The following is a 27,653-nucleotide window of genomic DNA, read 5'->3' on the forward strand; positions in this document are numbered from 1 at the left end:
TAAGTATAAATACTGATAAATGAAATAAGATTCGTATCTTTTAAAAATAAAGTTTTAAGTTAGAAATCAGCACTGACTGCAATCCTAGCTTAGAATTCCCACTTTGCAGGCAAAGCATTTGTTAAGTCCCCAGATCAAATATTACAATTAATTGTGGTTAGACTGAAGACCTCCTGATCTAGAAAGTTTAATACAGTGTCTATGGGAAGGTTTGGGAGGAGGGACACAGAGTGTAAGCCTGAAGACTTCAGGTTTATTCTCATCTTGAACCAACTATGATTTGTTCATAATGCCTTAATGCAGCCAATATTTGAGTGATGAGAATACATAGTATTTCACTGTGCTACATAGTTTTTCACTGTGCTTGGAATGCCAATTCATAGGGTTGCCAGGTCCCTCTTTGCCACCGGTGGGAGGTTTTGGGGACAGAGCCTGAGGAGGGCAGGATTTGGGCAGGGGAGGGACTTCAATGCCATAGAATCCAATTACCAAAGCAGACATTTTCTCCAGGCGAACTGATCTCTATCGGCTGGAGATCAATTATAATAGCAGGAGATCTCCAGCTAGTACCTGGAGGTTGGCAACCCTAATAATTCATTTCTATGAAAATGCTAACAATTTGTACCTTCAGCCTTAAAACAGAACATAGTAGCCTCAAATTTTGCTTTATACTACTTCTGAAGCATTTTTCATTGAGGAAACAGGCTGTAGTAACACGAACTGCAAATGATATTAAGTCAAAACACTGTGATTGCTTGCATTAAGCAGTACAAGCTCAACAACACTAACTGCTCCATCCTAAGAAGAGTTACAATCCTTCTAAGCCCCCTGGCTTGGAATGGCACTGTAAAAGTCCAGGACAAGTGAGCTTCCAGTATTACACACAAACTATACTTGACAATTATCATGCAGTATTTTTAAAATAAAGCAAAAAGTGTATGTTTGCTTTAAAAACAATCTGCTTTTTAAAACCCAAAACATAGGAAAGACTTCTTTCCAGGAACTGGAGCAAAGACCAACACAATGGGTTTTTCTCTCTCTCCCCCACCCCAGCCTGACTATTACATGTCCTCAGGTGGAAAAGTGTCTGCACTAACGTCATCAGCACCAGGCCATTACCACACAGATTATTTGCCCTGAATTCTGTTGGGAAGTGGGGCAGGAAAAAATGCTTCACAGCATTGTGGTGCATTCATGCACTTCCAGGTGTTTGTTTGGCTTTCCCCCATTTTTCCCAGCTTTGCTCCAAGTTTTGAGAAAGACTGCAACAAAGCCTGGATGGCCACTGTGGGAACATTTGGATTTTCCAGGTCCTGTCCATACGGCAGCCATTTTCCCCACAATGGCCATCCCATCGCTAGGGGCTTTTAAACAAAATCAGCAACTGAATCTTGTGATATTGATATAAGATTATAACAACATGTGTAACAGGTTCTATTAATTTACAGCTTTCATTTTTTTAAAGAAAAGTCTCTAGCACCTTTCACTGCAAAGATAGCAAAGGAAAGGCATATGCCTGCAACGAAAGGGGCTAGAGATGTATGTTTTTAATATGAGAGCTGGGAATTCACAGAACTCATTATACATATTGATGAAACGTTATAATGATATAGTGATACTCCCTTGCATATTTTTTAAATAAAACAGGAAAAAGCCCTGATTATGAGGAAATCTGCTATGTAGAAGCCCTGTTTCCTTGTGCTGTACTGGCAGCCACAGCAATAACAGTGAAACTATACATGCCTGTCCCCATGTGAAAAACACTCCAGTTATACAGTTATGTGCCATCCATAGGAAACAGTTTCTCAATCCTTCCCCTGACTACCCACTCCATTTAGAATATCCCATTGTTTGAAGATTTTTCCTACCATATTCAGAGATGGAGCACTGAGAGAATGCACATCTTGTTGAAAAAACAGCTCTTCCCACTAAAAAGATATCCTATGGAATACCACTGCAGATGGCTAGCACTTACACAGAATTAACCAAAATTTCCAGGAAAACTACTGGAAACTTCACTGTTCATGGAGTTAGCAAACATCCCTCCCCCTCAAAAAAACTGAACACTCATACAAATTCTTCTTACCTCTGTTTCTGAACACTGTGGATGTTCTGATTTACCTGAAATTAAAAGGGGGGAAAAGTTATTTTCGTATTTTTGAAGAAAAGTATTAAACAGATTAACTGCAAAACAAGGTTAGAGAATCTAAGCTGCATTCTCCACACACACACACTCTAAAGGAGATTGAATACTATTTCAGTGTACACAAAAGCATTTTGTTGCACTGACCTAGTTTTGAACTTGAGTATGAACTATACATATTTGTGTATGTATAATTTAAATTGCTCATACACACTGGAAGTGTGCACTGTTGATAAATTATCACCAGTATGTAAAACCCTGTCTGCTCCAATTGTAGCAATCTCTTCCCACTTCCTGGCCAGCATGGTGTAGTGGTTAAGAGCAGTGGACTCTAATCTGGTGAACCAGGTTGGTTTCCCCACTCCTACACATGAAGCTAGCTGGGTGACCTTGGGCTATTCACAGTTCTCTGAGAACTCTCTCAGCCCCACCTACCTCACAAGGTGTCTGTTGTGGGGAGGGGAAGGGATGGAGATTGCGCCTGTTGTGGGAAGAGGAAGGGAAGGGGATTGTAAGCCAGTTTGATTCTCCTTTAAAAAGGTACAAAAAAGGAAGAGAAAGTTGGCATACAAAAATCAACTCTTCTTCTTCCTAAGGCTACACTGCCTTGGGGAGTAAGTGCCGCTGCATTCCATAGCAAAAATGTACAGCGTGGGTGGGGAAACTCCTGGCTCTCTGGTCAAGAAGGGAAGATATTGAGATGCTGCTTTTGAAGCACACATACACACACACACACTGAGACACAAAGACCACTCTCTCAATGGCTACAGGTGTGAGTCACTCCCATGAATCTGAATGGAAGGTACCACGCTAGCTTGGTGGCTGGTGGTGGCACTGTAGGCATCTTTTACTGCCTGAATCCCAAGCAAAAGCTCTAACATTTTTATTCCTGTGTGCCCTGCTGTTGCCACTCCTCCTTCCTCCTCTAGCTGGGGAGAAGGTAAAGGAAGAGCTCTGCAATGCAGCCACCCCCATATTGCAGAGAAGGAAGGACAGAGAAGAGGAAACACTGTGCTGCTCCCCTCCTTCTTGGGAGTTTTGCATAAAGAAATCATCCTCCCCCTTGACACAAAAGGAAGGAGATGACGATGATCCTAGTTTTTTTCACCTTTTCACCTTTTCCACAGCCTCTTTCTATGTCAGGTACACCTCTAATTGGGGAGAAGGTAAAGGAAGAGCTCTGGAATGCAGCCACCCCCATATTGCAAAGAAGGAAGGACAGAGAAGAGGAAACACTGTGCTGCTCCCCTCCTTCTTGGGAGTTTTGCATAAAGAAATCATCCTCCCCCTTGACACAAAAGGAAGGAGATGACGATCCTAGTTTTTTTTTTCACCTTTTCACCTTCTGCACAGCCTTTTTCTATGTCAGGTAAACAGCAGTATGAAAAATTACCATGTACTTTCTGTATTTCATGACCATTTGGTCCTGCCATTTGTTCCCCCCCATACCCCTACATAAAATGACTGCATAACAAGGATCCATTCATTGCACCAAAGGAAGTAGGCTTTAGCCTTCAAAAGCTTACACTTAAATACAGTGTTGTTAATGTTTAAGGTGCCACAAGATTCATACTTATTTTCACTTCTACTGCGTAAAACTTCCTTTTTCACCTCTGCAACCAGTTGAGGAGGCAAGGGTGGCCACTCAAGAACTGTTCAAGAACAGCCACAGGTGGGCAGCAATGAAAGTTCTTACATAGCTAGGACCAGCCTTTCAATAAAATAAGAAATACAACTGTTTATTCTGTGAAAAATATCCACTACCCTACCTCAATTAAGGACCATCTTAAGTGTAACAATCTGTCATTATTCAGTTGTCAGGGTGGCCTTCAGAAGAGATTGCATTCTGCCTGTTCATTGTCTGAGATTCCCAAGACCAAAAACAAGCTTGTGCTCAAGAACTACATCGATAGAAGAAAGATACTGAGGAAAACTATCAGTCCATCTTGCCCAGTACTGCCTACTTAGACAAGAATTGGCTCTCAAATGTCTTTCCCAGTCCTTGTAGAAGAGATTGCTTTTAAATGGAGATGACAATGACTGAACTTCTCACCAAGCATGCAGTCTATTCAACTTCCAGACCTCCCTTGAACAATCTAAGGTCTCAGAAAGGTTCCCAACCCAAAAGTGATGTCTGGTCAAACAATCTGAGCTCTGCAGGATTAATCCCCCCCCCCCCACATAAATAGTCAACCTTAGGGTGACCATGAGAAGAAACAAATAATTCTATGGTCAAGTTATTTAAGTTATCTCAACTCTGTTCCACTGTTGGGGAAATAAAGATCAAGAGGACTATTACAAAAGTCACCCTTAAATTTAGAAGTGAAAAAAACATGTTATGAAAAGAACATTCCACATTTTCCCTGCAGTTTTTTTCAATGCTTCTTTGTTCCTCACTCTTCAGGAAGTTATGATACGGTATACACCTGACATTCTGCACTTCTGACTTAGAAAACTTGACATTTGAGTCCTGTAAATTCATGACTCCATTTCAAGAGAGGTAATTTATAAACATGCCTAGCCAGCTTTCCATACTTTCTTAATTCATGTTTCTCTCTGCTGTTCCCATGTATGTATTTGAAATGGTCATTCCAATCACTATTTGATGTAAACTAGAAAAGTTATGTCTGCTGAAATCAAAGACAGGATTAACAGAGCTCTTGCCTATCAGAAGGACACATTCTTAAACAATGCATTGATCTCCCTTTAAAACTTCCCTACAGATCTAGCAGGTGGCTTTAGAAAAGCTGCTCTCTTTCACAGTACCCTGAATGTAAAATGGGAATGCCAATTATTCACTCAAGCAGAGTGCACTACTCTGCATGTTCACATTCATCTAATTAAAATGTCTGACTCTTATACAATTTCATAAAAAATATACAAATATCACGACAGTCATAATAGACCAATTTGTTTTTCTTTAAATAAATCTGCTAATTTACTATGCTTTTCTGAACCCTGTCAAGCATTATCGACAACAGTGCTACAGAGATACAAGCAATGAGTATTGCAGGACATAAAGAAAGAAAAGAATTGCTCGTTGTAAACATTTCTATCAAATTCTTTTTTTGCTGTCAAGTCACAGCCCACTAATGGCGACCCAGTAGGGTTTTCAAGGCAAGACGTTCAGAGGTGGTTTGCCATTGCCTGCCTCTGAGTAGCTCCTCATTATTCCTTAGTGGTCTCCCATCCAAATTGTCACCAAGGCCGACCCTGCTTAACTTGTGAGATTTGACAAGATGAGGCTAGCCTAGGCTATCCAGGTCAGGACAGTGAAGAAATAGATAGCACCATATTCTAGCTGTTAGCACCATACTATCACACAGAAGGAAGGATTTGTTTATAAAAGTGCTGGCATGGTGTAGTGGTTAGAGTGTCAACCTAGGACTTGGGACAACAACGTTTGAATCCTTGCTCTGCCATGGACATTTGCCAGGTGACCTTGGCCCATCACATTAATAACCTACCTCACAAGGTGGTCGTTGTGAGGATAGAATGGAAGAGGGGAAGAACAATGTGATAAGCTACTTTGGGTCCCAGTTTGGGAGAAAAACTATTTATATGTGTGTGTGTTTTAATAAATAAAAGAATGACATATACCAACTGATACAGAGACTGAAACTTCATTCTGATTAAAGATATTTCAAAACAACAATCCACTTGCTCTCTTAAAATTTCATGATAGCACATGCTTCTGACTGACTGGGATTCCCTGCTTCTCAGTTTACTTAACTTGCATACCTCCTATGTAACTGAAACAGACCCTTACAATAAATCCTACCGTGCAACTTACTACTGATGTGTAAATAACTGCTTATCTCAGAAACATGAAATGTCTGAAGCGGCCCTCAGACTTGTGGGCAATCAGGCACTGTGTACTTAGCATGCCCAGGCTGATACATGTGTCCATGGAAGGCACTTCTGTTCATAGTTTGCGTGTATGAAATACCGTCCCCCCCAGGATCAATCACTCATGGGGTACTGCTTTAACCTTCAAGGCGGCTTTCAGTGGTTAATGGGAGTTGCTACTGGGCGGGGAATAGGAAGCTACATGCCCCCACTGCACATGCCTTCTTGGATTCTGGCTTTGGAACATGAATTCTGCCAGGCTTGCAGTCACTGGATGGCAAATATCTCTCAATAGGCTTACTTAAACAATGTTTTAAATTATTGTTGAAGGCTTTCACGAGAACCAATGTTTTAAATTGTCTTTAAATTGTCAGATAAATTTTTTAAAAGCATAATTCACAGTATGATATTTGTGATGTCTTATTTCTAATCCATTAACTGAAAGATCTAACAGCAGCTCACAGGCCAACATGTGATAAAGGAAAAAATTAAAACTGCAAATGAACTGCTCGATAGCTCAAGTCAGATGACCTTACAGGAGGAGCCTAGTTTGTAATATACAGACATCATGGGAGATGTAGATAAATCTGCTGCTTGGCCTTAAATTGTAATTCTACGAAGTGTTTAGCTTGTTAGGAATATTATCTGAATGAATATATACTATCTGGTTTTCTTGGCTTTGTACCTTGATGCAAGCAAGGAAACTTCACAAGGCGGAATTTAAGACACAACAAACTGTCTGTTCTCCTGTCTTGCGAGAGCCCCTGCTCTTCTTTCTCCTCCCTCCTGCCACTTTCTCTCTCAGCATAAAGGCTGCTAAGCAACAGACAAAGACTCTCTAAAGGAACAAAATTCTCAGCAACAACAGTGAAACACCTATTAGAACACAACACTTGGTTTTATATTAAAAATGGGTCAAGCACTGAAGGCCCAGATGAGGGACTTCAACAACACGCAGCAAAGTCTGAAATCTCCAGTTTTGGGTTTTTTCAAAATTTGGTACAGATGAATCTTGCAGCCTTTTATATTGACCTTCAGAGACCAAAGTGTCCAATTAATATAATTCCCCATCAAACAAAGAAAGGTACTTTTAATCTCTCTCTGAATAACAGAACCATCTTCCATTGAACTAAACATCTATTTTCAGTCCACCCATTCGTAATATATAAACTTGGAAAATAAAGCAGCAATGAGCAAAAGCTACCTTATTTCACAGTCAGCTACTCCAATGGCTTGCTTGGTTAGACAGAAAACAAATTGTTCAACATTAACCCCAATGAACCCAAACAGTGGAACTGTATACTGACTTAAATGGGTTGAGTGGTATGCTACAAGACAGGAAAACTGGTAAATAAAAACGTATAGGACAGAGATAAAGCATTAACATATTTGATTTATTCTTGTTGTTGCCAAGATTGCAATCAATATCATATTGTTCTTGCATTTAACTTTATAGGAACCAAAACTAAGCATTGTACTAAGCCCCCTATATAAATCCCAATGGTATAGGGTTGGATCCAATGTGAGAAGAACAGAACTTTCCTACCCCTCTACTCCTGCTGCAGCTCCCTGCTCTCCCTGAAACACTATCTCCAGGATCAGGGGATTCCAAGAACAGCATTGGTTACAATTTGGAGGTGTCAGCAGTGGGAGGAGGGAATCCACTAAAATTCTTTAGTTCTTTGGGAGTTGGACTAGATGACCCTGATGGTTCCTTCCAACTCTATGATTCTATGATTCTTCTTCTTGCAAACAGAAGCCTACTTCCACTGATAAAAAAACAATTTTTAGATCCAACCCATAGGTTGCACAGTTCTTTTCTACTGTGACTATGCCAAAAAGAATAAAGGCCTTCATATTCTCAAACATCACAAGGACAGAAAAGTTGTACATAGTGAAAGTTTATATACAAACATCAAAGATTATGACTAACATAACTATAAGCATGTGAGTACTAAGAACTGAGATTTAGTTTCATAAGATGCATTTGATTGTATCGTCCCTTGGTGCTGAGTTTATCTTGTTGTGCTGAAAATTAAAAAAAAAATCTTTTCCAAAAAATGTTAACTGCAATTCTAGACTGGTATCCATATCATTAATCTTATCAATCTGAAGTCTCAGTGAAGCTCTCCCTCAGCAAAATTCTTACTTTCAGTTGATAAGAATTTCCTTGGAAACAATTCTGCTGAGATAACTGGAATTCTGCCTTCAGTGCAACCATATTTTGCAGATTGTTCTGGCACTTCAAGGTAGTATCTGGGTAAAAACACCAAGTCTCATCAGCACTATTACTTAGATGACTATAGATATTTTATGTCACCAGCATACATACTTTATTGTGCCCATGACAAATAATCTACACAGCCATACTTCTTCAATAATTGGTTCAAATTTGGAACAATTTTTTAAACTGTGTTAAGTGGAGTGTTTATCCAAGTATCTGCAGTGGTAGGACTTCACAAATGAACACTCTCTACAGTGCCCTCTTGTGAAATTATACTGAATTAGTTTCATTCCACTAAGTTCATCCAGTAGTCTTCAACCTTTCTATACCCAAGACCCACCTTTAATTCCAAGACAGCAGCATGGCACCCCAATGAGCTGTAAACACGTGACAGGAAGTCAAATGAAGGAAGAGGAAGGTCTAGATTTGAAACCTCACCGGGGGCTCTGCACTGCAAGCACGCATACGCATGGACGTTGGAGGACCAACTGGTGGAGGTTGGTGGGCCAGCAGGAAGAGAGAATGCAGTGGAGAGCTTTCTTGGTGGTGGGGTCTCTGAATCTGCCTGTGCTAAAAAGGAATCCTCTCCACTGCTGAGTGACCTTGCCTTGCCATCCTGCTGCCCCTCTCTTCTTGTGTACCAAGAGGCATGGTACCCATGTAAGTCATTCCAAAAAAGCAGCCAAAAAAAGAGAGGGGTATATGATCTGGCAGTCGAGTCAACCCTTCCGCTGAAGACCACTGGACCAGAGGAATCACCTACAATTAGGACAGCAGTTATCAGGATGTATCAAATGGTGCACTTCTTACAAGATGTATTTTGTTCAATAAAACGGACCCTCAGGGTGACTTACAGTGTTCTGTTATGACAATTTTGGTGATTGTATTATGTACAATATTGTTAGCAACCCACAATATATCTGGCCACAAACTAAATTAGCTATAAAATTGGTCCATAAAACAACTGGGATTTTTAAAAAATCATCACCTTTTGTATGCTAAATGTTGATAATTCTTTTCTCTGTTTAATACAGGGGTGAATATAAACAACAGACTCATTTGCCATCTGAAAAGTCCAATAAAACCACAAAAGTCTGTAACAGGGGTGTTAAACATACAGCCCACAGGCTGGATCTGGCCTCTTGAGAGCTCTTATCTGGCCCGTGAGCCAGCTGAGGCAGCCACCCTGCCCCCACTCTCGATCTGGGCTGGCAAGGCAGGGCCTTGGCCTAATCAAAGTGACATTTATGTTATATCCGGCCTTTGTATAAAATGAGTTTGATACCCCTGGTCTGTAACCTACATTATCGTCACCTATGTAGTTTTATTCAATTAACAACGAAAGCCATCTTGTACTTCGGTGAAAACTTTCAGTACCTACTGCTTCTAAGTTCACAACAGTTTTAATTTGCTTTTCCCTACAGAACCTTTGTTCTCTGTTAACAGGCACCGCAGAGCAAAATTTAACTATTTTGTATTGTCTTTAAACCTCTGTGAAATTTTACTACTGATAAAATTTATAATTGTCTTTGGTTTTGTAGAAGTCCCTTGATAAATTAATTTCTTTACCCAGCATGGTGGCATAGGAACTAACCCATCCACACTTTCTCAGTTCTTTCTCTGGGGATAGCATGCAGCTAATAATCATGCATATGGCCTGCCCATTTATAACAGGATTGTCTTTAGCAGAGTGAACTCAAATAGGTTATACGAAACTTACCAAGAGAAGAGACACAGATCTTGATTAAAATCTATTTGCACTTCAAACAGTTGTTTAAACAGAAATACCAACTAATTAGTTGATATAATCATTAACTCATGCTAATTTATAACTTTTTTTCATTTTGGATTGTCTCATCATAGGGTTTTCAAGGTAAAGGTTGGTCAGAAGTGGTTTACCAGTGCCTTCTTCTGCGCAGTACTAACCAGGGTTAGCCGTAGTGGCACTGCCGTTGTCTACAAAAGATCCTCCACCAGTGTCATCTTCCACTACTGCTGCTGCCCAGTAGCTAACCTTCAGGGATTCCTCTGCCCCCATCCCCATTGGAACTGCCTGTTCTCTTCTGTGGAAGTGGCCATTGATCCCTTAAGGGGGTGGATGCATCTTCGTCTGGTGTCTCAGCTGTGACCATTCCGTCTTGAGTGACTCTGCTAGGAATGGTTTCCAATTGGCAAAGGTGTCAGACAAGGATGTATTTTATCTCCCTATCTCTTCAATCTATACGCAGAACATATAATTAGGAAAGCTGGATTAGATTTAGATGAAGGTGGAGTGAAAATTGGAGGGAGGAACATTAATAATTTGAGATATGCTGATGACACTACATTATTGGCAGAAAATAGTGAAGATTTAAAATGACTACTGCTGGAAGTTAAAAGAGAAAGTGCCAAAGCAAGACTACAGTTGAACATCAAGAAAACAAAAGTAATGACTACAGGAGAATTACACAACTTTAAGGTTGACAATGAGGAAATTGAAAATGTTCAAGACTTTCTATTCCTTGGCTCCACCATCAACCAAAAAGGGAGACTGCAGCCAAGAAATCAGAAGGAGACTGAGACTGGGAAGGGCAGCCATGAAGGAGCTAGAAAATATTTTGAAGTGTAAGGATGTGTCACTGGCCACCAAGACTAGATTAATTCATGCCATCGTATTCCCTATTACTATGTATGGGTGTGAAAGCTGGACAGTGAAGAAAGCTGATAGGAAGAAAATAGATTCCTTTGAAATGTGGTGTTGGAGGAGAGTGTTACGGATACCGTGGACAGCCAAAAAAACAAATCAGTGGGTTATAGATCAAATCAAGCCTGAACCGACCCAAGAAGCTAAAACGACTAAACTGAGGCTATCGTATTTTGGTCACGTCATGAGACGACAAGAGTCACTGGAAAAGACAGTCATGCTAGGAAACGTTGAGGGCAGCAGGAAAAGAGCAAGCCCCAACAAGAGATGGATTGACTCAAAGGAAGCCACAGCCTTCAATTTGCAAGATCTGAGCAAGGCTGTCAAAGATAGGACATTTTGGAGGACTTTCATTCATAGGGTCGCCATGAGTCGGAAGCGACTTGACGGCACTTAACACACAAACACAATTTATAAATAAAGCTTCATAGAAGAAGAAAAAGAGTTGGTTTTTATACCTCAATTTTCTCTACCTTTTAAGGAGAATCAAACTGGCTTATAATCTCCTTCCCTTCCTCTCCCCACAACAGACACCTTGTGAGGTAGGTGGGGCTGAGAGAGTTCTCAGAGAACTGTGACTAGCCCAGGGCACCCAGCAGGCTTCATGTGGAAGAGTAGGGAAATCAACCTGGTTCACCAGATTAGAGTCCACTGATCATGTGGAAGAGTGGGGAATCAAACCCAATTCTGCAGATTAGAGTCTACTGCTCTTAACCACTATATCATGCTGGCTGGTAACCCCAACTTTCTTGTTTCTCTCTCCTTTCTCACATTCAAGGACTCTGGCCACTATTTGAAGACAAAACAGCCAGAACTTTTGAGAAGGACTTCTTTTCCCACCCAGCTTTTTTTAATTGGTTAGTTTACACAACAGGCTGTATCCTATACCACTGGATTAACTAACAGTGCAACCCTAAGTAGGTCTATCCCAAATTCTAGTCAAATCTACTCAATGAGTCTTACTTCCAGGAAAGTGTCCTTGGGAATGGACTGTTGGTGTGAAAGGCTCCCCCACTAGGAACGTTCCTTGGGATGGAGAAAGACTGCACTTAGCTGCGCAGAGTGGCAAGTTATAACTCCTCATCTCCAAAATTAAGGTTGCCAAAAGCCTGGAAGAAAAAAAAATCTTCCTCTTTAACAAAGTTTGGATTACCTGTTATTTGCCGAGTGATGGGTGCTATGAAAAGCTTCAACTGCCCATTTCTACACATTAAGCCTCTATTAAAAGGGCAGGACATTTTTCTCCAGGCTGTTGACAACCATACCCCAAACTCAACTACTCACATAAACATATCAATTCTCAGGTCTCACCCTTTATCCTCCAGTCTCTAACCTGCCCTTTCTGGCTGAGAGAGTAATGGCAGACCAACTCCAGGTCTTTTTTGGGTAACTCATCTGTTACTGTTTTTTTGGGTAACTCATCTGGGTAACTTTTTCAGTCTGGTTTTAGGCCAGGCTTTGAGACGGAGAGGGTGCTGGTGGCCTTAGCTTATGACCACCATCTGAATGTAGTCAAACTCCGTTGCTCTTTTTTTGTTCCCACTGGATAGGTCTACATTAGACCATGCTGTTTTGTTGAGATGTTTAGAGGGAGAAGTAGGTATCAGGATATGCTTTGGATTGTTTAAAATCATTCCTTACAAACCCGAGTCAAAAGGTTGCTGCCAGAGACTAATTGTCATCAGTGTGGGATTTGTCCTGTGGGGTTCCACAAGGTGCAGTTTTATCCCACATACTATTTAATCTTTGTGTCAACTCCTTAGCAGAAATAATAAGGGTGTCAGCAATATATTGATGATACCCAGTTCTGTATCTCTCTATCCAAATCTCTTGATGATGTGGTAAAAGTCTTGACCCACTGCCTGACTGCTGTGATTAAATGGCTAAGATTGAACAAATTGCAACTGAGCCCTGACAAGACAGATGTAATGCTGGTTAGGAAAACTAAAGTCTTGAAGGACATTCAAGGTCTCACCTTCACTGTATTGACTTACACTGTGTAATCTGTCTTGATTTTCAGTGATATAGGCAGCCTATAAAGTAAAATTAAAAAGGGGGCAAATGATTTAATTGCTTTATAAAAGTCTTTGAACACATTTACTGCCTTATACTAAGTCAGACCACTGGTCCATCAAAGTCAGTACTGTCTACTCAAACTGGTAGTGGTTCTCCAGGGTCTCAAATAGGGGTCTTTCACATCACCTAATAGCCAATCCATTTTTAGGCCAGAGATGCCAAGGGTTAAACATGGGACCTTCTGCATGCCAAGCAGATGTTCTACCACTGAGCCATAGCCCCTCCCCTTCTATGTTTTTATCTCTTGTTAAGTAAAAACGATGTAGTAGTACCATAGGTAGCTTTTATTTTCATTATTATAAGTTTATCTAATTACATCTTTTGAAGGACACATATTGAATATGGATACCATACCCTTGTGGTTCAGTGGTAAGGAAATCACACTAGGATCTGGGAGATCCAGGTCTGAAACCCACTCTGTTGCAGAAGCTTGCTGGGTGACCTTGGGCCATGCACACAATCTTGGCCTACCCTTCCTCACAGGGTTGTTGTGAGGAGGAAATGGAGAAAGGGGAAATGTTCTAAGCCACTTTGAGTCCCCATTGGTTAGAAAAGTTGGGTACAAATGAAGTAAATAAATATATTCTTCTGATAGGAAAAGTTAATCCCCCCAACAGTGTTCTAAGACATCCACAGGAAACAAAAATATATCAGATATTAATACCTTATTCTTCTGCATCAAGTCTTTAATAAAGACAAGAGAAACATGTTTTGGATAAAAGGATATACTTCTTTAACAAACTTTAATCATGTTCCTCTAAAGCCATGTGAACTGCCTGTCCCATCTCCAAGTTTTATACCCTGCAAACAAACAGCAGACTTTCAAGACACTAGCTAATCATCATTCAGCCCTTAGGACAATTCTCAGAATACATTCTACATAGTATTCAACATGCACACACCTATACCCACCAGCAATTAGCTTATTCTCTTGCAAGTAAGATGGGGCAAAAAGAAGCATTTTGATTGTTGCTTTAAGACTCATCATCTGAACTGAAAGAAGAAAACTAAGAAGAGTCACCAAAGTAACAGCTTGCATCCTGACTATTCAAACCATATTTCTTCAGTGCCCCCGGACAAGTATAAAAGCAGTATTCACAAGAGTATGTGAAAGGAATTGAAATTTCAGTATGTATTTATTCCTCTCCTAGAGCAAAACGTCTTAAACTGTGGGTCATGACCCCATATGGGGTCGCAAACCTGTATGGGGGGTGGTTGTGAAAAATTTGATTTATTACCAGTAACTGTCTGATTTGTATACCTATATACCCAGGGTCACGTAAAAATTTCTTGGGCGAAAAGGGGTCACGAGTGGAAAAAGTTTAAGAAGCCTTGTCCTAGAGAACATGTAACCAATGATAATAGTAACAAAGTTCAGACCAAAAGCTCTCAAAATCTGTTGTAATAAGCTTTTGCTAATATATTTTAGTTAAAGGTTGTTGTTTTTTAAGTTAGAGTCTCAACGGAACATACAAAGACATCTACTGTGCAAGACCTCAGATCACACTCATCCCAGGCACAGGAATGTGAAGAGTCAGGAAATAGAGCAACACCACAATGACATGCTTTAAGATTCCCCGCAGAAGGTCGCCATAAAATAAAAACTTACTGTATAAGATTATCAAACAGTAACATAAACAGGAGCACATAGCTCCCATTTATTTTGCTAACTGATAATCTAGTCAGTCACAGTAAATTTTCAGGACCTCAATGTCCAGACTCCCAACCTAATCAAGACAGCCACATCCATCTGTTTTGTTGTCAAGGCTCGTAGGGAGGAATGGAGCTTGGTTTTGATCAGCAAACCCATGGAGGGGGGGGGAAGAATTAAACCCTCACAGGTCTCCAATCTGTATTTGCGTCTCTTGTAACAGCTGGGAAGCAGAATGCCGGAAAGATCCTATCATGGATACTGCAACATCTCATCCAGTTATATTTAGAAAACAGAGAGATCAGAGGGGAACCCATTCTGCCCCTTAGAGATGCCCAGCTGACATTATAGAAATATCGCATCTGTGTCTGACGAAGGGCACTTTGACTCTCCAAAGCTTACACCCTGAACTCCTGTTGGTCTCTAAGGTGCTACTGGACTCAAATCCAACCGCTTCTATTAAGAGGCCTTCATTTACACAGCTGTTCTGCAAGAACCACTATTTTTTAATGTTTTTTTATTCATGTAGCTGTCATAATCTGTATTGCTTAACATTTCAACAATGCATAAAGGAAACTGATGCTCAATTATTTAGACAGATAGCATACTTGTGTGTGTGTGTGTGTATACACACACACACAAAATCATGGTAGGAAAAGTTGAAGGCAGCAGGAAAAGAGGAAGACCCAACTAGAGATGGATTGACTCTATAAAGGAAGCCACAGCCCTCAATTTACAAGACCTGAGCAAGGCTGTTAAAGATAGGCATTTTGGAGGACATTGATTCATAGGGTTGCCATGAGTCGGAAGCGATGGCACTTAACACACACATATAAAAACACACACACAATCATGTTCAACTGGTATTCTAATAACCGTCTGGTTTCATATTGACCTACTTTAAAGCAAACAATTGCTCTGCTCTTCATCTCAAGAAGCTGCAATTTTATCCAAGACATTTTTAGGGCACCAACACCTCTAGTAATTAAATTTAAAGTACGGTAATGATTTACAAAGAGATTAGCAGTGCTGCCCCAAATCTATTGACTTCAATGGACTTAGAAGGGTGTAACTCTGCTTAGGACAGCATTGTAACAGAGCAACTCAAGTTATCTGGAACAATGTGCTCTTCCGGCATTCTAATGCCATGTATTTTTCTTGCTCCTTCTATCTGCTTCTGTCTTTAAGAAGTATTCATGGCAATGCACAACAAAAGCACTGACATAAATATATGACTGGGGATCAAAATTAAATTAATTAAATTAAAGCTAATACTATGCGTGGGAAGTTTTAACTATTATTCTAAAGAGTTTAGCTCTTCCATTTCCTTGAAGTACACAATTTGGCATTTGTATGTTCTAAGTTTTAATCAAGCACATTTTCATCTAAACCTCAATCACAGTAAAATGGAGTCATGAAAGGCAGATAAAGACTTTTAAAAATGAAGGATGTGTGATAGCATTCATTGCCTTTGAGGTATCCAAGACAGCCAGAACAAGAGATAGGCGATTACAGTAGGGTGCCCATGATTAATAGAGGTTCAGTGGCTACATGTATTTCATACTTAACCAAGTAACCATTGTATTTGGGAAAATACTGTCTCATAGGTTTCATTAGCTAGCTCTGCTGGGGTTTCTTCATTTTCCCTTGCAGTAAGCATTATGGCATAGCTTTCATGTTTGAACTATTTGTTTTACTTAACATTGTTTGCTTTTATCCACCTCTGGTATGGTGCAGTTTGCTCGTTCTTAATTTGTTTGTGGAACGTTGTGGTGTGACTGACAGATTTAACTATCTTGAAAGAGTTTTTTCTGGAAGGAAAATCAGGCAGCTGTCTGACATCCCTTTTAGCAAGATAAACTATGTAAATATTTATTTTATCCTTTTCACCAGGTGAAGCAAAATGGCATAGCTGGGCATCATTAAATTCAAGTCTGCTGCACTTGCTATTTCAATAGCTTTGACAACTTAAATGACCAAAAACATTTTTGTTCAAAATTCTAACCAAAGCTTGAATGTTCACTATCAAAAGATACTACGTGAAGCCTTCTTCTTAAACAAGAAGTGTTTCTCTAGAAGGACAGGCTTCTTCTACCAGACGAAGGCTCCTTGCACCAGCAGAATGCTCTACTGTTAGCAAAACAGAACCACAGGATCCAACCAATTTAATGATAGTTATCCATTTGATTATAGGATGGGGATGTACATCTCCATCTGGCTTACAAGATGCAAAAAAGGCTGCTTTTTTTGCTTCCATGGTTGGTAAATGTGTGTGTGTTGACTGGTGAAACCACCAAGGAGGGGAAGCATTAACCCCATCTCCACCATGGCATCAGTGCTCTGATCTAAAGTGGGCCCTGCATATTTGGTGGTCCCCCTTTAAACTCTTGGCTAATTTGGTCCATAGGCTGTAATATGCATTATTAATAGATCAGCTCAAAAAGAAACCATCTGAAAGGCTTCCCTAGTGGTGCTGAAAATTTTCCAAGGAATGAATACTGATAGACAACATTCACCATATGTTTGATTACATGTTATCACTCCATGTGAATGAAAGGGAATCTTCCAAGATCCGTGAGTCTGTGTGTGCCGTCAAGCCACAGTTGACTTATGGCAACCTTGAAGCGTTTTCAAGGCAAGAGACGTTAGGAGATGGATTGCCAATGCCTGCCTCCGCATCACAACCCTGGTAGTCATTGGTGGTCTCCCATCCAAGTTCCAACCAGGGCCAATCCTGAATAGCTTCTAAGATCAGATGAGATCAGGCTAGCCAAGATCTCTAGCCAAGGTCATTTAATGGTGCTACCAACTGGAATTCTGTGCATGGTACAACATTATCCAATCATGTACAATGTAGTCAGGGCTAACCAGAGAATGGATGAGGCTATGCTGTAGACCTACTTATTTGCTAAATATCTAAACGAACCACAATGGCAGCAGATCTATATGTTTAAACCTGTGTCTGCCCTATTGTGCAAGGAGGTGGGAGGTATCCAATTTTAACAGCAAAAAGGGGCACACGGGCACAGCATGCTTGTGTCAATGGCTTACCTCTTTGCAGTCTGCCTCTGACATGCTTCTCTGTACAACTGAACTGTGATTCCCAGTGTGAGCTTAGCTGGGAGGAAGATACTTGGGGAGAGCAGTAAATATTTTTTGTCAACACAGTGACAGTGGATCACAAGTAGGGCTGTTGATTCGGTTCGGCCCGAACTGAAAAACAGCCGAATTTCCCCTGATTCGGTGGTTTTTAGTTCGGGACGAACCGAACTAAAAAATGGCGGGCAACCGGGGGGGCCGAATTCAGCGAGTTCAGGAGTTCACGAATAAATCCGGCAAATTCGGCCGTCAGTAAGCAGCATTCTCCTTCCCCGGCCAATCGGTGGCCAAGCTGGGTCTTCTTCTGGCCAATCAGTCAGGATTGAGTACTGGAGGAATCAGCTGATGTGCGGCCCGGCCCGGGGGAGAGAGAGAGAGAGAGAGAGAGAGGGAAATCTTCGTGTGTGGGGGGGTGCTTGTGCACATTCGCTCCTTTCTGTGGCTGCAGGGAGCGTATTGTTTGGGGTACAGACCCCAAACTTTCAGCAGAGATTCAGACAAGCCTTCTTAAGAGACCACCCAAGTTTTGTAAACATTGGGTCAGGGGGTCTCGAGATATGGGCTCCACCCCTTTTCCCTCCCCCCTTTCCATTTCCGTGGCTGCAGGGGGCGCTTTTTTGGGGATACAGCCCCCAAACTTTCAGCATAACTTCAGACAATCCTTCTTAAGATACCACCCAAGTTTTGTAAAGATGGGTTCAGTGGGGGCAGAAATATCGGCTCCCCCCTTTTCTCTTTTCGTGGCTGCAGGGGGCGCATTTTTGGGGGTGCAGATCCCAAACTTTGAGCGGAGCTTCAGACAAGCCTTCTTAAGAGACCACCCAAGCTTTGTAAACATTGGGTCAGGGGGTCCCGAGATATGGGCTTTCCCCTTTCCCCTATTGGGATGAATGGATCAGTATGCATCTCCAGAGCACAACGTCCCATGCCTGAATGGAATTGTCTTGGATTACCGAGTCCTCCCCAGCCCATCCTGATGGAACAGAAGACAGCCATATAATCTATAATTTTTCTCCTGTGTGTGTGTGTGGGGGGGGGGAAGCAGAGTCTGTGTGTGTGTGGGGAGGGAGCAGTTTCTGTGGGTGGGGGGGAAGCCAAAGGGGGCTTTTCCCGGTTCTGCCTGGGGTGTGTGTTCCCCCTCGAGTCTCTCTCTCCCTGGTTTGAGGGGGGGTTTCAGTTGTGTGTCTTCAGGTTTTCCCTCATTCATAAGAGCGGTTAGGTCTATTTGGATGCTTGCTCAAAACTTGTTTTCAAATGGTGACTTAAAGAATGCATTTGGAGTCCCATGCAAAAGGGGAAATTCCACCCCTGTTCATTATGCATAGCTAGCTGCCTGTCTCTTTCCATGGTTTGCAAACTCCCAGGTGTCAGGTGTTGCTTTGCACAGTTGCAAAGGTGTTGCTTACAAGGTTGTGTTGTTTTTGCAGTTGTGTTGCTTGCAGTTGTGTTGCAATGCTTTGAAAACTTATCAGCTGTTTGTCGGGGCTGGGAGCTTTGTGCGTGGGCGGCAAGCTCTGCTCAGAGATGCACAGTAAGGGTGGGGGGGACCCCTTTCGGGGCCCATATCTCAGCCCCCCCTGACCCAGTCTTTACAAAACTTGGGGGGTCTTTCAAGAAGCATCCTTTGAAGCTCCGCTCAAAGATTGGGACCTCTACCCCCCAAAATGCCCCCCCCAGAGCCGCAGAAAGGCGCGGTTGTGTTTTTAATGGCTTTATTCGGCCGAATTTTTTCCCCAAACTTTGAATTCCTGCCGAATTGCACGGACCCAAAGCGGGGGAGTTCGGACTTCGGCATATCCCGAATCTAAAAGGGGCGAATTCAGCCGAATCTGAACTATACCGAATTTTTTTTAATTCAACAGCCCTAATCACAAGTCTGCATAGGCTTGCCCTGATACAATCTCAGCTAATGATCTAAAAAGATCTCTACCATATTCCTGCAAGCCCTCCTTTTAAAAAAAAGTTATGCCACCTGCAAGATGCAGATAATTTCCTCCCCCCTACTTGGACAGATTCAAAGATTACTATAATAACACTTGAATTCTTCAACAGAGTTACACAGGAACTGACAGTGCCATCCTAAGCAGACCTATTCAGAATCTTACAGAAGTCTACGGAGTCGGCCTTCTGCCCAGGAAAATGTGATGGTAGTACAGCATAAACTCCACTTTTTGAAAGCAACAGGCTTCAGTTAGTAAAAGGGATAAATAGAAAAAGAATACATCTTACTTTTGGAAATCATAGCTAGCCCTCAGAAAAGATGTCAAATTTTAGAGTACTCTTGGCTACAGGCTAACAAAATGAAGGTTTCACAACAACAGCCATGCATGTTGTTCTGCACTAAAAATGTGTCTGTGACTTGCATTGTCTGACCTGAAAACCCTGGGTCCTAATCCCAGGCCCACAGGAGTTCACTGCACCTACTCAATGGCTGCACTCTCCTCCCATGTCAGTGAAGGCAGAAGTCTAGCATGTGCTGTGGAATTTAAAGGCCATCATCAGCTTCTGAAAGAGTTTATGGAGAGCTCAACCTCACATAGCCAGGCTGACGTTAAATTCTACCATAGATCTTCCACTGCTCTCACCTCAACAATGGAACAAGCAAATTTCATATAATGTTCTAATGAAATCAAACATATACTGAATTATTATGGCACAATCTTATGCTCCACTGTGTTCAGTGGGACTTAATTATGCATAGGATTACAGCCTTAGTATAACCTCTTTTTCTATTATGACCACTTACAGTGTACCAGTGTACACTGTAAGTGTACTTTATAAGTCATGTTTACCACACATATTATGAAGTTGTTCGTACAAGTAAAATGACAGGCATAATCTGTTTACTACCAGAATGAGTTTATGTTGAGTTGGCTTTGAAAAGTGATTTAGGGTGCTGATCTGTTTAAAGTAACTACCATCATCAAATATATTTGAAGGCACTTGCTTAGGCACCTATAATATGGGATTATGTTTATGAGTAAAGTCATATAATTCCGTATTGTAGGTGCCTTAGCAAGGGCCTTCAACAGATTCTGTTATTATGTGTAAGTGCATATAATACACAATAACAGAATCTGTTCAACACATTGCACATACATTTCCAACGTAGAGGAATTCACCAAGTCACGTTTTGTTTTCTAAATAAGCTTATATGAAGTGGTCAAAATTCTCATTTTAATGAAGGCTACAAATAAAATGTTGATTAATGCATGTTAGAGGACTTGTTCTCATCTGAGGCATTATACTGCTCATTTGTGCCAACAAATAAGGGTGTGTGGGATCAGCATTACAAGAGCTATTAATATCCATGGAATTTACTCCCAAATAAATTGGCCTAGGATTGCCAGACTTACTTGTTTTGGAGTAAGAAAGGATACAAAACAAAGGCACAAAGCCAAGGGACGTTAAGACCTCCTGCTAACAGCCATGCCTGGGCTCTGACAGCTGCTCTCTTTGTTTTGCTTCGCAGTGCCCTCCCCCCATCGTCACGCTGACCTACATGAACAGCTTTGCATCATTTCCCCTTCTACAGGCTTTCTCCAAGCAAGAGAAGGGAAAATGCTGGCTTTTCTGGCAATTCTGGTAAAGACACAGATACACAACATCCCCCCCCCCGCCGTTTGACATTATCTGCCTAGAATAGATCAATTCACAGCGGGTGGCCGTGTTAGTCTGTTTGCAGTAGTCAAAAAGGGCAAGAGTCCAGTAGCACCTTAAAGACTAACAAAAATATTTTCTGGCAGGGTAGGAGCTTTCGTGAGCCACATGTGGCTCACGAAAGCTCCTACCCTGCCAGAAAATATTTTTGTTAGTCTTTAAGGAGCTACTGGACTCTTGCCCTTTTTGACTAGAATAGATCAAATACAACCACGTGCATCACAGTATTTAAATTGGAAATGCAACAACAAGAAGATATTTTTCTGCGCTTTCCAAAAACGTAACCTTCTCGCATACAAAAACCAAGGCTTAAGTATAACTAAACCACACTGCAGACTCAGCTGAGGCATCAGCCATAATGCCCCACTCGAAGGCAAGGAAGATCGAATCAGGAACGTCAAAAGGCCGGGAATTCGAGATCCCGTCCCAAAAGAAATTATATAATATCCACAGAGGAGGCGAGTGGATTACAAGGAATCTCAATATACAGACGGGGGAGATTACAGAGAGAGCAGGGCAGTTGCATAAACCAAAGGACCAAAAGGATTCTGGTGCGAAAGGCACACCAAAAGGCCTCCTGTGGCAAAGGGAGGCAGCCCGTATTCAAAGGAAAACAGAAAAGGGATGGAGATATGGGGGGAGGGGAGCTAAAATCTCCTCTCCCCCCCTACCCCGCATTGCATGGTGGAGGATGTGCAATCTTCAGTAAACAACTGGGGGGGGGGGGTCACAGCAAGCGCGGCGGCAATACCCCTCCTTCTGGAAAGAGCATCCGCAGGGTAGCAGGCGACTCTGGGGAGGGCTGGTAGACTGCCCCTGGCCAACCCTACCTGCTGCCGGCAGGCGGGCGTCGCCGTCCAGGGTGACGGCGCCGTCCTTCCAGATGCGGACGTGCGCCGGGCTCTCCACCCTGCCGGCCGGGGCCTCCCCGCGGCGCCGGCGAGCGCGGAGGGAGCCGCAGCACTGGTAGCACACGGCCCACGCCTGCTCCTCGTTGATGGGCTGGCTGTAGAGCCGCAGGATGTCCTCCAGCGACAGGGCGTCGCGCGCCGCCACCGCCGCCGCCACCGCCGCCGCCTGGGCGCCTTCGCCGCCGCATCCCTGCCCTGCGCGGTCTCGGCCGCGGGACGGGCCCGGGAAGGGCTCGCCGCTCCCCGCGGCCCCGGCGTGAGCCATTCCCTCCGCCGGGGAAGAAGCGGGGCCCGTCTCCTCCTCAGCCTCGCCGCCGAGGCCGCCGCTCTTTCTCCTCCGCCTTCATCTTCTCCTCACAGCCCCCCCCCTCCTCGCCCGAGCGCGTGAGGCGTCGAGCGCAGCCCAGTCGCCGGCAACGAAGCCGGCGCCGCGGCCAGCGCAGAGCCCGCCAATCAGCGGCGGGGAGGGGAAAGGGCGGGAGTCGCCTCACGGCGAAGCCGCGGCGCCCCTCCCCCCCCCACGGCGCTGGCGCACCACAGCGCCCCCTGGCTGTGGGGAACCAGGACGGCAGGGGGAGAGAGAGAGAGAGAGAGGAAACGGCCAGTGGGGGGTCCGCGAGGGCACCCAGTCGGGCCGCGGATGAGCAAGCTCCGTGTTCCCCCCCCCCCTCTTCCCGGTCTCGTGGGAAAGTCTCTTCCGTTTGGGAGGAAGGTGTGAAGGCGCTGATGCGTCCACTTCAAAGCAAGCCTTCCTGTTGTAAATCGGCTGTCTGTTCTCAAGGGGTCGATCCTGCCAGAACCCTGGCATCTCTCTAGAAGCTTGAAAGAACCCTGATGTTTTGCATTTCAAAGCCATGGCGTGCAATCAGTTCTATGTGTCTCCCCTACAAAGTTGACCTGTATTTCCCCCATCTGTATTCTGACCTAAGCTTGTATGGACCTACTGAGCTCGTTTGGCTTTCTTAATAAAACTTTTAACTTGCACTCTCTGGAGTGAAGTTTACTATTACTGATATGCAACCAGGTACTGAAGTCCTGACACAGGGCCAGTGCCAGTCGTTTTTGCGCCCTAGGCGAGGCTAACGACTTGTGGCTCCCCCCCCCCCACCGCCATTGCTAAGGAATTTGCAAAAACAGATGCCTTGTAGAAAAGAAAAGAAAAGCGCACAACGTTTTATAAGGTGTTATAATTAATTCTGTTCCATAGCACTGTTGTGGTACTTATCTTAAAACAAACCAATATAAATTGTCAGTTGCACTTCCCCCACCCCAAGAAACTAATTTGTTTAAAAACTGTGCCCCTCAGGCCCGTTCTGTGCCCCTCTGAGGTCTGCACCCCTCTAGGGTTGCCAGGTCCCTCTTCGCCACGGGGCGGGGGGAGATTTTTGGGGCGGAGCCTGAGGAGGGCAGGGTTTGGGGAGGGGAGGGACTTCAATGCCATAGAGTCCAATTGCCAAAGCGGCCATTTTTCTCCAGGTGATCTGATCTCTATCAGCTGGAGATCAGTTGAATTAGCAGGAGATCTCCTACTACTACCTGGCAGTTGGCAAAACAAGAGAAAAGAAAGCACCTCCGTGCTAATACCGTTAGGTTTGGAAACTGGCACAGGAAAAATTCAGTACAATGATACAAAATATGTATTGTGTTTCAAGACACAATACATATTTTGTATCATTGTACTGAATTTTTCCCGTGCCAACTACCTGGCAGTTGGCAACCCTACCTGCGCCCTAGGCGACCACCTAGTTCGCCTAATGCAGTGGCTCTCAACCTTTTTTGCTCCATTCCCCCCCCTTCATCATTGTTGAAAATATAATTCCCCCCTTCCCAAGATAGTCTAACTAAAAAAAAAAAAAACAATCTACAATTTTACAGATTGTACATAATCTTACAGGACATCATACTGCTAAATAGTGGTCTCAATTCCCCCCCCCCATGGAACCCTAACCACCCCCCCGGGGGGGAATTCCCCCTTGTTGAGAACCCCTGGCCTAATGGTAGCGCTGGCCCTGAATGCAAGGCGCAAATAAATCTCTCGGCCACAAGGGCCCGGGGTCTGGGCGGAAAGGGAGCCATTGGACCCGCTTGCCCCGGCCTCCAGGATGTGACTCAGCCGGCCGCAGCACTTCCATTCTAAAAGTCAGCATTGTGGCCTCCCTGAGAAATCAAGTGCAGCCGCCGACTCGAGCGCTGCTGAATGTTATTTTGCTGTGGGATGGCCCCTGAGGGCCGGAGCGCGTGACCTGTGTGTAGAAGGCCCAACTTCACCCCTTCCCAGTGAAAGGAGTTCAGAGAGCAGGACTGGGAAAAGTTCAGTTCCTGGTGATACCTGATGGATGGCTATGCGCCCCTCACTCCCCCATAAAAAGAATCTCTGTTCGAAAGGTGCGGCTAATGTAAAAAAGCATGACGGGGACGTTCAAATAGGAATTTGGCAACAGTATCGCCCTTCGTGGAGATGACAACCACTTTACCACGGTCCAAGTACGATCTTCATAATTTTCTCATGTTTCAGTTGAGAACTGGAACAGAAAACAAAATCCCAGCACTAAGCCCGCCTGAGTCCCATCAAGCCCTATCGTCAAGGCTTTGCCTGGGAGAGCAGGATATAAGAATAATAATAAACAAATAAGAGCCAGCATGGTGTAGTGGTTAAGAGTGGTGACCTCTGATCTGGAGAACCGGGTTTGATTCCCCACTCTTCCGCATGAGGGACGGAGGCTAATCTGGTGAACTGGATTGGTTTCCCCACTCCTACACATGAAACCAGCTGGGTGACCTTGGGCTAGTCACAGCTCTCTCAGCCCCACCTACCTCACAGGGAGTCTGTTGTGGGGAAGGGAAGGTGATTGTAAGCAGTTTGATTCTTCCTTAAGTGGAAGAGAAAGTTGGCATATAAAAACCAACTCTTCTTCTTCTAGCTCAGGAACAATATCATAAACTAGGGTAAATCAGAGTAGGCAAAGTTACGTGCCACAAAGACAACATAAACGAAAATGGATGAACATTCAGTTGCTACGTATTGAGTTCCTAAATAACCCTGGGAAAATGCTGGCTAAGTAGATGGCCAATTAGATAAGTTCACAATTAATTCTGTGTATTTAAAAAAAGGTGAGACTTTGCAGTGGAAGCACAGAAGCAATTGTCATAAGCTACAGGGCCTGTCACCACCACTTGGTCAGAGTCTGCCTCTCTCCTCTTCACTGAGGGAATGAGGCAAGAGGGAAGTAGTGAAGGAGGGAACGTAACAGCTCCTCCCTCACTTCTCCGACTGTGAAAGGACTCTGAGCCACTTTCTTCTTCCTGCCCTTGCAACCATTTGTGAGAGCCATCACCCACTTTTGTGTTGATTTACTTTGCTTCAGGATGCATAGAGATGTAGGTTTCTGAGAGCCAGCATAGTGTAGTGATTAAGAGTGGTGGTTTGGAGCGGTGGACTCTAATCTGGGTTTGATTCCCCACTCCTCCACACGAAGCCAGCTGGGTGACCTTTGGCAAGTTACAGCTCTGTTAGAGCTCTCTCAGCCTCACCTACCTCACAGGGTGTCTGCTGTGGGGAGGGGAAAGGAAGGTGATTGTAAGATGGTTGGATTCTTCCTTAAGTGGTAGAGAAAGTTGGCATATAAAAACCAACTCTTCTTCTTCAACATTTCTGTTGAGGATGCTGTACCCTCTGGTGTAGCATTGCAGTTTTTGCAAATGACAGACAACACAAACATTGATGCATTAATTTCCCAAGTGCAAGAAAAGTGTTTTAAAGTCTCAGAGCAGCTGGGAACTGGCACAAAGCCAACAAAAAAATGAAGCTATCAAAAGTAACCATGCAGACATACACTTAATACCACACATTAGCACTAGTATAAAAAGGTAAAGGTTCCCTGTGCAAGCACTGGGTCATTCTGACCCATGGGGTGATGTCACATCCCGACATTTTCTAGACAGACTTTGTTTACGGGTGGTTTGCCAGTGCCTTCCCCAGTCATTTTCCCTTTACCCCCAGCAAGCTGGGTACTAATTTTACCTACCTCGGAAGGATGGAAGGCTGAGTCAACCTTGAGCCGGCTACCTGAAACCAACTTCCGCTGGGATCGAACTCAGGTCGTGAGCAAGGCTTTGGACTGCAATATTTGCAGCTTACCACTCTGCGCCACAGGGCTCCTAGTACTAGCACAAGTGTGTGTGTGTGTGTGTGTGTGTGTGTTAAGTGCTGTCAAGTCACTTCCGACTCATGGCAACCCTATGAATGAAAGTCCTCCAAAATGTCCTATCTTTGACAGCCTTGCTCAGATCTTGCAAATTGACAGCCGTGGCTTCCTTTATTGAGTCAATCCACCTCTTGTTGGGTCTTCCTCTTTTCCTGCTGCCCTCAACTTTTCCTACCATGACTGTCTTTTCTAGTGACTCTTGTCGTCTCATGATGTGACAAAAATACAATAACCTCAGTTTAGTCATTTTAGCTTCTAGGGTTAGTTCAGGCTTGATTTGATCTATAACCCACTGATTTGTTTTTTTTGCTGTCCACGGTATCCGTAACATTCTCCTCCAACACCACATTTCAAAGGAATCTATTTTCTTCCTATCTGCTTTCTTCAATGTCCAGCTTTCACACCCATACATAGTAATAGGGAATACGATGTATGGGTGTGAAAGCTGGACATTGAAGAAAGCAGATAGGAAGAAAATAGATTCCTTTAAAATGTGGTATTGGAGAAGAGTGTTACGGATACTGTGGACAGGAAAAATAACAAATCAGTGGGTTATAGATCAAATATATAATTTTCTGCCATGATATAGCACTAGTATAAGCACCAGTAAATGGGTTGTGAACTACAACTCCACTCAGGTGAATAGCGTGTTGTCTCAGATATTTCTGGAGTGACTAAATAGCATGCAACACTAAGAATTAAATCAATTTCATAAGTTGCTACTTGTCCACAATTATATCCTCTGACAGAAAGCAAGACAAGAATGTTGTTTTACACCCCCCCCAAGAGTGGGGTGTAACTGTTAGTTGGACTCCTGTGAACTATCAGTTGGACTCCTGTGAACTATCATCATGCAGCATGGAGGCTGTCCTGTTTACTATTTTAGGGCTTGTTCCAAGTGAAAACTTTTCAAAAAACAAAAATGTAGTTTGTTTTTCCAACTTTATTATTGCACTACAATCCAAAACGTTTCTTAACAAAACCTGACATTTTCTACCTGGGAGCTGTGGAAGTTAAAAGATATTTGGACACCAATTTAAACTTTTGCAAGTCTTTACTCTTGTTCACAAACATACATTGCACTATGATAAAAATACACATTTACAATACATTAATTACATTTTATACAAACATTTTCTGCCATGATCCTTT

At 43.1% G+C, this 27,653-nt stretch overlaps 1 protein-coding gene across 3 annotated transcripts in view; it reads right to left on the reverse strand.

The window, feature by feature from the left end:
• The window catches only part of SPIRE1 (spire type actin nucleation factor 1), a 121,769-nt gene extending 99,208 nt beyond the window's left edge, over nucleotides 1-22,561 (reverse strand). For 2 of the 3 annotated variants that reach the window (XM_056854718.1, XM_056854717.1), the window contains exons 1-2: nucleotides 22,216-22,561; nucleotides 2,087-2,121 (exon numbers count right to left, since the gene is read on the reverse strand). In XM_056854718.1, the coding sequence (XP_056710696.1) occupies nucleotides 2,087-2,121; nucleotides 22,216-22,561 (381 nt within the window). Of the gene's footprint in view, nucleotides 1-2,086; nucleotides 2,122-22,215 lie in introns of those variants that run through there. The other variant, XM_056854716.1, reaches the window with a different exon arrangement.
• Nucleotides 22,562-27,653: the final 5,092 nt, after the last annotated feature.

This window comes from Euleptes europaea, chromosome 8 (assembly GCF_029931775.1).
Source record: "Euleptes europaea isolate rEulEur1 chromosome 8, rEulEur1.hap1, whole genome shotgun sequence".
Classification (NCBI taxonomy): domain Eukaryota; kingdom Metazoa; phylum Chordata; class Lepidosauria; order Squamata; family Sphaerodactylidae; genus Euleptes; species Euleptes europaea.